Below are 14,208 nucleotides of genomic sequence, written 5' to 3'. Positions count from 1 at the left end.
AGGGCCTAGAGAGGCTATTTTTCCTCCAGGGGAGGAGAAGGAAGACTCTAGGAAGGAAGCCCTGGGAATTGTTGCTGAGCAAAGGAGAAGGGAGCAACCCAAAGGAGCCGGGGGAGTGGAGGAGGGGAGATTGAAAAGAGCCTGGAAAAGGTTGAAAACTGAGCTAGAGGGCTTTGTGAAGTGTGTCTTGGTGGAAGACAGACCAGATCCTCAGGATGGAAGGGCTGGGCCCAGCTTGAGGCTGGGGTGTAGACTCTTGATTTTTTTTGTGTTCCTCCTTTTGGACAGGCGTACCCCCCAAAAGGTGGATTTTTTGTTAAATGACTTAGCTGGAGGGCAAAGTCGCTGTACCAACAAAACCCGGCTATGGAGTTTTTCAAGGAGCCCCCAAAAGGGGAAAGAAAAGGGGAGGCAGGGGTGGTGCAGAGCTACCCCATCTAATGAAGGGGGTACTCTGTGTGTAGGCAGTGACCTTGTTACAGACACAATTCAACCAGTTTGTACTTTGTATTCAACCCAGTTTGTGTTTGTATTTTGTTCCAAAATTATTCAGAATTTCCAATGGAATGAAAATTTTGACTTTTGATCCACCCTTCATCTAACCCTGTACTGGGTTAGATGAAGGGTGGATCAAAAGTCAAAATTTTCATTCCATTGGAAATTCTGAATAATTTTGGAACAAAAAAGAGAAAATTCAAAACTTCTCTCAAAAGGAAATTCTGAAATTATTTTATTACAAAATAATTGAAATAGTTTGTTTAAAGCCATTCAAACCAAAATTGAGCCTGGGAGCCCAAGCTCCAAGATTCCCAGCTCAGCTGTGACTTTCAGGGCTTCCAGGCTCCCAGCTCCATGGCAGGGAGCTTGGAAGCCCTGGGGTCTTTGACCCTCAGAGAGTTTACATGATGGGACAGCTGCAGACCCTGGGAGTCTTATGGTCCCCAGTTCACAAGCGGTCTTCAGAAAGGGGCCAGTGGCTCCTAGGAGCCCAGGCTCCTCAGCAGCTCTCCAGCTGAGCTAGCAAGAAACCAGTTTTGTCAGAAGTTAATTGAAATTGATACACTTCCACAAAACATTTTGGTTTCAATGAATTGGCATGTTATGATGAAAAACTGTTTAGTTTGAAAATTTCCTGCCACCTCTAGCCAGATGAGGCTGTCAAACTAGTTACAAAACAACATCCGTACCAGTAGTATGTAAAGGCCTTTATCGGGTTCCTCTGGAACCCAAGGGCACAGCCCTCTATTTTTGGGTCTAAATGTGTAAACCACTCACTGTCTTGTCACATACAGAGCATGGCTCCTAAGGATATTTCAAGTAGCTGTTACTAATTGAAATACAAAATAAGTAATTATAGAGCAAAGTGATTATTGGATCAATTGACCTTCTGCAATCAAATGCCTGGGCCCCAGGGCCGGCTCCAGAGCCCAGCACGCCAAGCAGGCGCGTGGGGCGGCATTGTCCCGGCAGGGCGGCATTTGGCTCCGGCGGACCTTCCGCAGTCATGCCTGCGGGAGGTCCACCGGAGCCAGGAACGAGCGGACCTGCCGCAGGCATGACTGCGGAGGGTCCCCTCTTCCGGCGGCTCAACTTGAGCTCCCGCAGGCATGACTGCGGCGGGTGCGCTGGTCCCGCGGCTCGGACGGAGCTCCCGCAGGCATGCTCCACCGGAGCCACGGAACCAGCGCACCCGCCACCGGAGCCGCGGAAACAGCGCACCCGCCACCGGAGCCGCGGAAACAGCGCACCCGCCGCAGACACTGCTGCCCCGGCCGCGGGACCGGGGAAGGGCGGCGAGCGCGCCGCCCTGCTTGGGGTGGCGTAATTTCTAGAGCCGCCCCTGCTGGGCCCAAACAAAGGAATCTGTTTCCATACCCTTTTCAAAAGTACTAGTTAAAATAAAAGCTGAACATGTCAAAAGAAGTAAGTACATATAAATTATAATGGGAAAATCACTTTTCAGCTGCAATAAAATTATTATAACCTCCCAACCTAGAAGATTCAAATCCAGTGCTCCCCTTCTGAAACAACCTGCTTCTTTACCCCTTAATTTAATTCATTCATTTATTTTTGCCCTGGTTTTACCTGGCACAGTTAGCCCATCCTTGGGCAAATTGCATCTATTTGGCCAAATTAATATATTAAAAATGTAATTGCAGAGAATATCAACAAAGCAGTCAGGATGCTTGAGCAGCTGCAAATTGTATAGCTTGAGCCCTTGCAATGAGCTCCTCCCACAGTTTGCCACCACACACTGCTGGTAGACCAGAGTGAGAGCGTTCATTCCAGTGCATGTTTTTTCTTTTCTTTCTCTTTTCCCTCTGCCAAAGGAGCAATTAGCAATCTTTCCATTAGGCTCTTGAGGGACAGCACATGACCTAGAGGGAAATGAACAGGGAAAAATGGTCTAGGTCCAGAGGTGAAAGTAAGCCGGTATGCCCTGGTACAGTGTACTGGGGCAGATTGGCTTCCCCTGCTGGAAATTTAAAGGGCCTGGGGCTCCCAGCAGTGGCTGGAGCCCCGGGCCCTTTAAATTGCTGCCAGAGCCCTGCTGCTGGAGCCCTGGGGAAGCAGCGGTGGGGCTCTGGCGGATATTTAAAGGATCTGGGGCTCTAGTAGCTGCTACCACCCTGGGCACTTTAAATCGTCCCTGGAGCCTGCTGGAGCCCTGAGCAGTGGGACTCAGGCGGCAATTTAAAGGGCCAGGGGCTCAGCCGCCGTTACCGCCCCAGGCCCTTTAACTTGCCACCGGAAGCCCGCCGCCGCTACCCTAGGGATCTGGCAGCAGGGCTCCAGGGATGATTTAAAGGGCCTGGGGTGGTAGCCGCAGCCAGAGCCCTGAGCCTTTTAAATCCCCGCCCGAGCTCCCGGCTGCCGCTGCTACCCCGGGGCTCTGGCAGTGGGGTTCGGGTGGCGATTTAAAGGGCTTGGGCCTTCCACTGCCACTGCTGCTACCCACACTGGAACCCTTCCTCCTTTCCCCCTCCAGCCCAGCCTCCTCCCTGCACAGGCCTGGCATCTCTGCTCAGCCCCTACATGTTCCGCCACACTGCACCTCACTTTTTTGGCAAAAGTGGGCATTAGCTCTTGCCAACTTGATCAACTTGCCTCCTGGGACAGGAAGAATCTTCTTAAAAGTAACACAGTCACCAAGCACCATGGGAATCTCTGCAAGAAGACTTCTGAAAGATTTGTAATTGGATGCCTATTCTCAGGACATTTTTCTTTTAAAATGCTAAACTATGCACAGTACATACCATTTGGGTAATGGACTAGATGACCTAGCAGGTCTTCCTCAGTCTCTTGATTGTAGCCACAGTTCATCAAAGTACATATCTAGCATCTAAGCGTGTGAGTAGCCCTGTTGGCTTCTAAAGGGTGATTCACATGCTTAACATTAGACTCGTACTTAAGTATCTTACAGGGCTCTGTGATCTCCATAGCTGTGTTTAGGCATTATTGAAAATAAAAGTTGTATGTGTCTAAACCAGTGGTCCCTGACGCGGTGCCCATGGGCACCATGGCACCCGCTGGGGCATCTATGTGCGCCTGCGTACTGGCTGGCGGACAAGCATCTGCTGAAAAGCCACCGAAAACGGCGTCATCAAGAGGCATTGCCGCTGAAATGCCGCTGATTTTCGGCGGCATTTTGCCGGCGACGCCTCTTGATGTTGCTGCTTCTCGGCAGCATTTCAGCGGATGCTTGTCCGCCGGCCACGGTCCTTGGTGGCTCGTCGTCCGGCGCCCGCCACCCGGTAAAGGTTGGGGACCACTGGTCTAAACAGTAATATCACATAAGAAACACTGGAAATGTGAATCACAGGTCCCCAGAACAAGCTATAGGACAAATCCTGGAGTCCATGTTCGGTTTGTATTAATTTTCAGGCAAAACTTCCATTGACTTAAATGGGAATTTTGTCAGGTAAGAACTTCAGGATGGATTGGCTTCTGCTTATTTATCCTGGAGTCATTTCATCCACCACTGACATGCTGTTGTAACACACTGTTAAGTGCCTGGCCCACAGAGGACATCAGCCTTCTACAGCTGCCAGCAAGAGGCTTGAGCTGTGATCCTGAAAAGTCTTACCCATATGCTCAACTTTAGGCATGCGAGTAACCCCAGTCAATGTGCTTACTTAATACTCATAAGCTTAAATTCAAGCATGTGCATAAATCTTTTCAGAATTGGGAGCATTAGTTCTCTACTGCGAGATGCAGAGGCTCATGCTTTAGCTACAGAAATGCTAGGTTCAGAAGTCAGAGATGGATAAGGTGACAGTTATGCAGCCAACTCTGGAATACCGTGGCTGTTTTAAAGCAACACTCTACAACAGGGGTCTCAAACTCAATTTACCTTAGGGCCAGTGCCAGTCCTCAAATCCTCCCAGCAGGCCAATCAGCCCATTTCACACCCTTTTCCCTCACTCCCTTGGTCTCATGCCGCCCCAGCTGACTCTACCAGGTGACTAGTGATGCTGACTCTGCCCAGCAATTAATGATGCTGCTTCCATGACTGACTCTGCCCAGCAACTAGTGATGGTATCTCTGTCCCTCTCCCCTAGCCAATGGGAGCTGTGGGGGGTGCCACCTGCAGCAGACAGCTGGCAGCGTGGCTGCATGGGTCTCTCCTCCGTGGCTCCACCAACAACAGCAGGGATAGAGAACCGCTTGCAGGCAGCCGAGCTGCCTGAGGTGAATGACACCTTGGTGAGTGCAACCCCTGGGAGGGTCCCAGGAGCAGCAGGATGGAACAACATTGGGGGGAGGGGCATGTGAATCTCTCCTGCCCAGGGCCGCCCAGAGGATTCCGGGGGCCCGGGGTCTTCGGCAGCGGGGGGCCCTTCCGTTCCTGGACCCGCCGCCGAAGTGCCCCGAAGACCCGCGGCGGGGCCCCCCTCCACCGAATTACCGCCGAAGCGCAGCCCGGTCTTCGGCAGTAATTCGGCGGCGGGGGGGCCCTGCCACGGGTCATCGGGGCACTTCAGCGGCGGGTCCCGGAACGGAAGGGCCCCCCGCCGCCGAATTACCGCCGAAGACCGAGCTGAACTTCGGCGGCGGGTCCCGCTCCGTCTTCGGCGGTAATTCGCCAGCAGGGGGTCCTTCCGCCCCGGAGCGGAAGGACCCCCCGCTGGGGAAGACCGGGAGCGAAGAAGCTCCTGTGCCCGGCCGCACAAGAGTTTGCCGGGCACCCCGGAGCGAGTGAGGGACCCCGCTCCAGGGGCCCCGAAAAACTCTGGTGGGGGCCCCCGTGGGGCTCGGGGCCTGGGGCAAATTGCCCCCCTTGCCCCCCCCTCTGGGCGGCCCTGCTCCTGCCCACTCCCCCACCGCCCCTCGGCTGGCAGCCATGAGGGCTGGATGAAATAACTTAATTAAAAGTTTCTGCAGGTCGGAGTGGGGAGGTTCTTGGGCTGCAGATGGCCCTTGGGCCGGGACTTTGAGACCTCTGCTATACAACAATCTAGGTTAGTAAGTGAAGAATACCACATGTCCTTGAAACCTCAGTGGAAGTATAGGTTGGCAGAATGTAATTACCTACATTTAAATCTTTACAGGACATTGCAGAACATTCTCTGTTCTTCCAAAAGTACTATGGAGTTTTTAATGACCATAAAGTCAGGACTTAAGTTTTATTAGTATTAGTTAAAAATTTTCTAACATTTTTTGACAGAAAATTGAGCTTTTGGCAAAACAATTTTTTTTCACGAAGAATCTACTTTCAGCAGGAAATGTTGGCTTTTTAGTAAAAAATGAACACCCCAATCCCAAAATATTTCTGTTTGGAAATTATGCTATGGTGAAATTGTAGTTCAGTTGCTTCATGTCTTTAGGGTGACCAGACAGCAGGTGTGAAAAATCGGGACAGGGGGTGGGGGGTAATAGAAGCCTATATAAGAAAAAGACCCAAAAATCAGGACTGCCCCTATAAAATTGGGACATCTGGTCACCCTACATGTCCTCTTTCTCTGTGGGCTGGGCTGAGCTTCCTGGCCAGACTACCATGATGCATGGTGCTGAGGGACTGCCTCCCCTCTCTAAGAGGAGATACCATAGTGCATCATGGGAGGTGTTGTCCAGCTAAGGATCCTGGCCTATGGAGAAGAATGGGAACAGGAGGCACCCAAACTACAACTCCCATGAGACACTGTGTTAGCATTTCCAACTCAAAAAAAATTTTTTTTGGCTGAATTTTTTTTTTATATTTGAGTTTCCACTAAAAAACAAAATTTTCAGTGGGAAGTTTAGATGAAAATGATTTTTTTTTCATTTTTGTCTCAATTTTCTAGGGAATTTTTTCCCCAGCCTGGTCTAAGTTTTTAAATCTCATGCATCAAAACAGATGGGTAGCACCAACAGCAGCTAGGTGTCCTCAACACTGTGCTGGAGCTCTGGCTCAGTACTGACTCAGAGGGAAATAAACTACTTATTGAACCACTCATTGCCTCTGCGTGTTTCCTGGAAGCCTACACCGATTTAACTTGAGGGGTCTAACAAGGTAATTGTTCAAAGATGTATGGTTGCATTGTTGTGGCTGAGATTTTAAACATACAGTTGTGGTCACCAAAGAAACTTTACCTAGTTCTCTTAAGCACTGGTAATAATTGGTACTATTGCTATATGGCATTACAGTAGAATGTCAGAGTTATGAACACCTTGGGAATGGAGGTTGTTCGGAGCTCTGAATTGTTCGTAACGCTGAACAAAACGTTATGATTGTTCTTTAAATAGTTAACTGAACTTCGACTTAATGCAGCTTTGAAACTTTACTATGCAGATGAAAAATGCTGCTTTTAACCATCTTAATTGAAATGAAACAAGCATAGAAACAGTTTCTTTACCTTGTCAAGTCTTTTTTTTAAACTTTCCCTTTATTTTTTTAGTAGTTTACACAGTACTGTACTGCATTTGCTTTTTTCCCCCTCTGCTGCTGCCTGATTATGTACTTCTGGTTCCAAATAAGGTGTGTGGTTGACTGATCAGTTGGTAACTCTGGTGTTCTACTGTATTTATGTATTAATATATTTGTGTGGTGTAGGCATACCATAACCATAACTAACTTTCCAGGCTTCATTCTGAAATCTCAGTTATAACATTTCATTAGTGAGGATTTGTGGTTGTTTGTTTGTTTTTCTTTGTTTCTTTCTTTTTCAATAAAAGAGAACAATTTCTATGCTTGCATATTGTGTTTGAACAGTGTGGATCCATTTGTCTTTGCAATTTACATTCCTGTTTTAGATAGTGAAAAGAAAGGGGTTTCTGGATGCCCAAATTTGCTTATATACAACCTGATCCTGCCCTATCGCTGCCCAGCCCTATTCTAGCTCTCACTTGGGCATCAACATGGGTGACAGTGTGGTCACAACAAAATGAGGGAGGCACTAAAGCAGCCAGTGAGGAAGCTTTAAGTTAGGAGGGAAGCATTATTTTAACATATACAGTTATTTTTAATAACTTTGACTTCAAGAGGTAGAATTTCTGCGGCCAATAATTTCCAGGTGTGAACTATAATATAACATCAGCTCTGATTTGGCCAGAGTCAAAATTGGGTTTAAAATGAATGCTGAGGTACAGTCAACTGTGTGATATATGGTTCCCGTCTGCCTGATGTTCAAGGTACAAAAGGAGATTAGTGCTCAGAAGGATAGACACGGACCAGTGCAGCAGTTTTTCTAATATCTTGTTTTGTAAATGACTACATTGGATGGTTCAAGCTGTGCACTGGTAGGCTCGGTAATTGAGATGCAAGGGTTCCATGGGGAAAGCATTAATGAGACTACACAGATGAAATACCCATTGGATTTTCTCTTTGTTCAGAAGCTAGTTGTCATCACCCATTTGCAAAGGAGAAAAACAGAGGAAATTTTTTCCTTATTCTAAAAATCTGGATATAATAACAACTGAGTTTTTGTTCCCTGAGAACAAAGAAATAAGAAAAACGATGCCAATCTTTGCAGGTACAATGACCCGGATCATTGTTATTTCTTTCTTCATTCTCTGGACAGCCACAGGGCAAGGGAAAGGAAATGTCTTCACAGGTGAGTAATACACAACGCATATTTTAGTTTGGATATGATGAGATGTCTCTTTATGCTAAATGAACCAGTGATTGTTTCTGCTCTCCAGAAACCCAGCTGTGTCTCAATGACCACATAAGAATCCACCAGTTAAAAAAACCTGTCATTACCCTTTTGCCAGAAAAGAGAGGCTCAAATTGCAGCTTTATACTCAGTCATGTGCCGATTTTGATGAAAAATCCTTTTCCTTCCTAGCAAACTTCTAGAGATGTATGAGGTGGCAAAGGCAAGCGTGTAGATGCCACATCTTTAACTCTCACATTCAGTTATCGGCTGTGAATAGGAATAATCCTGCCAAATAACCATGCAAATTTCTGGCTTTAGAGCACCAGTTTTAATTCCTAGTTTACTCTTAATTTCTAGACTAATTCATTATTTATTTAGATTTGAACAGCTTTTAATTTTTGGCTGGGGTTTTGTTGTTGTATTTTTTAAAAATTGCCTCAGTGGCCTTGAAATTCACAGCCAAAATATATAACCCATTTCTGAAACATAGGGTGACCAGATGTTCTGATTTTATAGGGACAGTCCCACTATTTGGGGCTTTTTCTTATAGAGGGTCCTATTACTCACCACCCCCGTCCCAATTTTTCACACTTGCTGTCTGATCACTCTACTTAAACATGGATTTTTCTCAATAATGCTACCAAAAACCACATTTTAAATAATCCCCCTACAGAAGGGGGGAAAGGCAGAAGATACAGAGATCTTTTTGTGCTTGCTTCAGAAAAAATGTTTGAGGTTTTCAGATATGAGAGCCTAGAAAACAGAACCTTTAATTCAAATCTTTTTAAATTTTGGAGACAGAGCTGTTGTTTGAATCCCCTGGATGAGGACCCACGCCCTTGGGTTTAATTGTAGGTCACATCAAAGCAATTAAGGACTTTGTCTCTGGTTCATGTTTGGATTTAGATCTCAAGCATTCTTGCAAATTTCAACCCAACATGACAGCAGTTGATCTTGTGAGATTTCCATAATTTGGGATGAAAATCTAGCATGAAAAGCTCAGAAGTTTTTGTCACTGGTAAATTTGACAATGATCCCATATACCAGGCCTGATTTGGTCTTGACCTTGAAATCAAAACACAGCCTATTCCTAATTCAGAGTCTGAGCTGAATACTGACTAACCAACACAGCTCACCTCTTATAATAAAATAGTCACATAGGTGCTTTTGTTATTGTTGATTTAGTATAATAACTTTGTACTTTGCCTGCCCGTGCTTGAGATTGCTAAAATTAAAGCTGAAATGCTCAAAGATGACTGACTCATGTACAGGGGCGGCTCTAGAGCCCAGCGGGGCAAGCACCCGCCTGGGGCGGCCCTTTCCCAGGGGGGCGGCAGGCTGGGCCGGTGGACCTGCCGCAGTCATGCCTGCGGGAGGTCCACCGGAGCCCGGGGACGACCAGACCTGCCGCAGGCAAGACTGCGGACGGTTCGCTGGTCCCGCGGCTCGGCTGGACCTCCCGCAGGCATGACTGCGGCAGCTCAACCGGAGCCGCCGGACCAGTGAACCGCCCGCAGCTGCGGGAGGTCCAGCTGAGCCGCGCGACCAGCGGACCCTCCGCAGTCATGCCCGCGGCAGTTCCGCTGCTCCCGCGGCTCGGGGGCGCCTCCCGGGCATGATTGCTTGGGGCGGCCAAATTTGTAGAGCCGCCCCTGCTCATGTAACAGAAGTAACTTCAGATGATTATCTGCTTTGCTAGTAATTTCAATTGTGAGTTGGTGGAAACACAGTCCAGTACACTTTAATTCCTGCTGATTGGGAGCTAATGAGCAGAGAATGCCAATTTGCTGAACAGACCAAATCGTGCTAAGCCACAGTGCTCAGGAGAAACTGCTGTCCCCAGAGAACCGAGCTCTCCTAGTAACAAGCCTTATTTAAAATAAGACTGCACTGTGGGCCTGAACTAGCTTCAGAGAAGGAGAAGCTGGAACTGTGCTTGCTTCTGTTAGCTTTGGTTCAATCTCTTTAGAAGTGCATCTTTCTACACTCTCATGGGAATCCCTCAATCTGCTTTCTTGGCTCTGGCAGTTTCATCCCGTGCCTAGTGAAACAGCCATACAATTGAATTGCATACATCTGGCCTGACATCAGTGCTTTTTAATGATCCTGACATCAGTGCTTTTTAATGATATGCTTACACTTGGTTTTCACATATCTGTACCATTTTACTTTCTAGATTTCATATCAGTATATATGTTGAATGTTGCTACAGATCCCAAGCTGGTTTCGGTTGCCCTGGAAGTTTTAGATTTGTGATGATATCTGTAGACTGTCGTTTCAGCTCTGGATGTGAGAACATGTATCTTTAACCTTCCTCTTATCTCAGTGTGCTGTTCTGTTCAGGTTCTTATACCACACTTATTGTAGTGGGATCTGAGCACTGTTGTTGTGGTGATAGGGATGGCTGGGGGCATGCAGAACAGCCCACACAATCCTAACATTTAAAATTTTAACACTGCAATTCTTGAATATCACAATTTTGATCTATGAAACCCAGGACCAGACTCCGTCTATCTATGTGTATGGCCCCCTCCATCCCTGTAAAATCTGAAGGCCATAATTAATTTATGCTCACAGCACCCCAGTCAGGTAGCATTATCCCTGTTTTATAGCTGGAGAACTGAGGCAGAGAGAGATTAAATGAATTGCTCACAATTGCACAAGTGGTCTGTGGCCAAATCCTCCACAGATGTAAGTCAATGGAGCTCCATTGAATTCTGTGAAAATACACTGACTTAAACTAGCTGAGGATCTGGCCCTGGGTTCCAACTTTCTAAAGAGACCTCTTAAAAATGAACCCACGAAATTTTCAATTACACATTTATGTGCACACAAATACAGGACACCGTTTGCTAACAAATGTGGTAAGCATGTTTTTTGGGGTGTGTGTGTGTTTGAAAATGTGTTGTATAAGGACCAGCATCTAAAATTTTTACATTGAATTAGTTTATATTTTTTTGTCATCTTTGAATCATTTGTACTGTACATGTTTTGATTGCATGCTTCTCTTGCTTCATTCTCTGTTTGGCTGCCCACAGTTCTCTGAGAGCCCCGAAAGGTGTAGTCCCACCACACTTTGATTTCTGTATCCACTTCACATTTAAGTTATTAAAAGCCCTTTCCATCTTTTTCTGTGTGTAAAGTTATACAATAAAGATGTGTTTATCTGATTATTCTTTTCACATTTCCAAATGTCGCCCCTCCCATTTTTATAAAATCTCAAATGGAAATCATGTTGTCTATCACACAACCCTAAATAAAATTACTTACAATTTTACTCTAATTAAATACTGTATTTCATTTGACTTGCTAGTCTACCTTTTTTTAATGCTCCCTCTTGATACTTTCATTTTGTTGCATGTGATTGGGATTCACCTATTAAACTTTTCAGATAAGTCAGTTGATTTTATTATCAAATGAATTATTTGAATGTTTAAAATGGTTTTCTCATAATCTGAAATAAATCTGCTGAAAATACTATAGATACCAATTCCATCCTTAGGAGAGCCCTGATCCTGCCAGCATTTCTGAATGTGCAGAACTTTACTCACATGAGTAATTCCATTGCGTGTGTAAAGATAAGCACATTCATAAGGGTTTTTCAGGATTGAGGACTGAAAAGATCCTCTTTTATAAAGTGATCTGTAATACACTGACACATATTATCATTGTATCCTTCATAAGTTCGTCTTTAATATAACAAAGACTTTAGCCAAGCATCACCACTAAGCCTTTACTTGAGACAGCATAAAAATAAAACACTTCTCTCTTAAGTTATCTGTCCCTCTGATTATCAGCAAATTCTGGGTTGTGTAATTAAGGAAAACTTGTCTTTCGTTTTGTGGATCCCTCATCCAATGCAATTCATCAGCAACCTCCCACTAATCCATGCTAGCTCACCTCTGTTGCTTTCCTTCTACAGCAGGCCTGTTTATGATTTTGAAGATGACTGCCAGGGCCTAAGCAGCAGAGATTCGAGGCTTAATTTAACACATGCCTTTATGGAGGCCATTTTACCCCGGTTAAATCTAACCTCATCTAAACTGATTTCAGGTCTCAAAAGATATAGGATCAGATTTTCAGCCTCAGTATAAATTGGCATAGATTCACTGAAATCAGTGGATTCGTGCAAATTTATAACAGCTGAGGTCTGATCCATAGCATCTACACTGATGATACACTAAAAAATTAGAAAGGTAAAACAGAAAGTCCAGTGACATGGTCTTCTGGGAATGCTTGTCAGCAGAAACATGTCTCCAAATGTTGTGGGGTCACCATGCTCTTGTCTTCTAGTATAGTCTATCAAAGGATGTTGTCGAGGCACTGAAAATAAGATGGGATGAAGCACACGGGAAAAATAAAAAACCTAATGAGCTCCCACCTCTGATTTTTATGTTTCCAGACACTATGAACTCTGTTTTTTTCTCAGAAAATAATAGAAGTTCTGAGTTCCTTAGCTCACATGTGAATTTTAGACTAATTTTGTTAATGTCCATAAAACGTATCCAAGTTATATTGCCATTGTTCTACCCAATCTCTCAAGGCATTTATGTTTATCTGGAGCTTCTCACAAACTGCATAGTTTTTACTAACCAAAACAACTCCCACCAGTAATTGCCATCAGCAAACTTCACCTGTCCACTTTCTCCAGTAACATTCTTCCTAATAATGGCCTTTCTGAGAATCAATCATTCATTAGATGACTCTTTTTTCCTATATCGTAGCCCAGTTTACATCTAAACATTGAAGGAAACTCATTCTGTAGTGCTAGAAGCTAACCCTGATTTTTTTTTTTTTTTTTTTAGAAAAAGGCCTCTCCTTGTTAGGCTACCATCTGTGCAACTATAGCATGACTAAAACTGTGTCTAAAATGGTTGCCTACCAAAAGTCATATGAGAAACACTCTTCTTGTGGAGGATGGATTCCATGGATGGTTTGTCTTAAGACATCTTATAAAACTCAGTATCGCATCGCTGAAGTCCCTGAGATTATGAATTTTACAGATTGCTGTGAAGGGTATGAACAAGTTGGGTTCTATTGCACTTTATGTAAGTATTATAATAATTATTTAAATAAATATTCCTTTTGTTAGGTGATTCACTATAGATTTTGACTCAAAAGGCCAAGTTCACTGCTGGTGTCAGTCCACTGAAACTGCTGAGTTGGCATAGATCATCAGTAAGCTTGGTTCAAAATGTCCATTTTGGAAATGCATTACTTTGCCGCCCCTACAGCTTGTCTTTGTATGTGTCAGGGTGGATGCACATTAGTAGAGCAGTGTGGAGTAGCTTGCACAGCCATTGCCTGGTGCTGTACCTGTTCTGTGGATGACTTTTATGTTAGCCTGAAATAAAAAAAAAAAAAAATACAAATGTCACACTGCTGACTCATGTCATTCATCATAAAAAAAAAAGGAAAAAAAAAAGTGAGAAAGAAAAGGGATGTTGTGCGTCCAGTTCTGTCTTCCTGTGTTCCAGTGTCTGGTGGTGCAACTATGCTGATAAAGTTGCTGGGGGGGCATCACAACTTACTTACTTTATAAGAAAGAACAGACAGATGTTGTTATTTTTGTTGGGTTTTGGGGGGAGGGGGTGTGGGGTGTGGTTGTGTGAGTGAAAAAATAATAAACGAATAAAACTGTCTATAATCTAATACTAAGCTGGGGGGGGGGGGCTGGTTCTTCTTTTGAGCTGTTCTTTTTACTGATACGTGCATATATCAATACTTTTTTTTTTTTTGGCTTGCTGGTGTTGTCTGTAACTCTGCGGTCAGACAACGAACTTCGCTGTTGGGGTTCGAGTCCCCGACAACTTCATTTTACAGGGCTATCTGTTAGGACTGCTGGAAACATGCTGATTTAATTTCACAAGGACTTATTTTAATATTTGCTTGAGTTTGGAGCCATGGCACTTCATGGCCATCTTCAAGTTGTGCTTTGAATTTTGAGTTCAAATGAACCTAAAAATTCAAAGGAAAACGTATGTGATGGCTGCCTGATGTCATGATTTCTTCATGAATCCACAAGTTGTCCCAGGTTTGCTTGAAAAGTTGGAAAATGCAGTGAACCTTTCACGGAATCTGATCTGACTTTCTGGTTTATAACAAAATTCCAAATCTGATAAGTTTCACC

At 44.8% G+C, this 14,208-nt stretch overlaps 1 protein-coding gene across 7 annotated transcripts in view; it reads left to right on the top strand.

Moving 5' to 3' along the window:
* Positions 1–14,208, top strand: part of UMODL1 (uromodulin like 1) — a 110,255-nt gene that overhangs the window by 33,283 nt on the left and 62,764 nt on the right. For all 7 annotated transcript variants that reach the window (XR_005597620.1, XM_039534956.1, XM_039534944.1 and 4 more), the window contains exon 3: positions 12,884–13,126. Coding sequence is in view for 6 of the 7 variants with exons in the window: in XM_039534956.1 (XP_039390890.1) it covers positions 12,928–13,126 (199 nt within the window). In the remaining variant the exon portion in view is untranslated. The remainder of the gene's footprint in view (positions 1–12,883; positions 13,127–14,208) is intronic.

The sequence above is a fragment of the Mauremys reevesii genome, linkage group 1 (assembly GCF_016161935.1).
Source record: "Mauremys reevesii isolate NIE-2019 linkage group 1, ASM1616193v1, whole genome shotgun sequence".
NCBI lineage: Eukaryota > Metazoa > Chordata > Testudines > Geoemydidae > Mauremys > Mauremys reevesii.
This window is presented reverse-complemented; position numbering and strand designations above follow the sequence as displayed.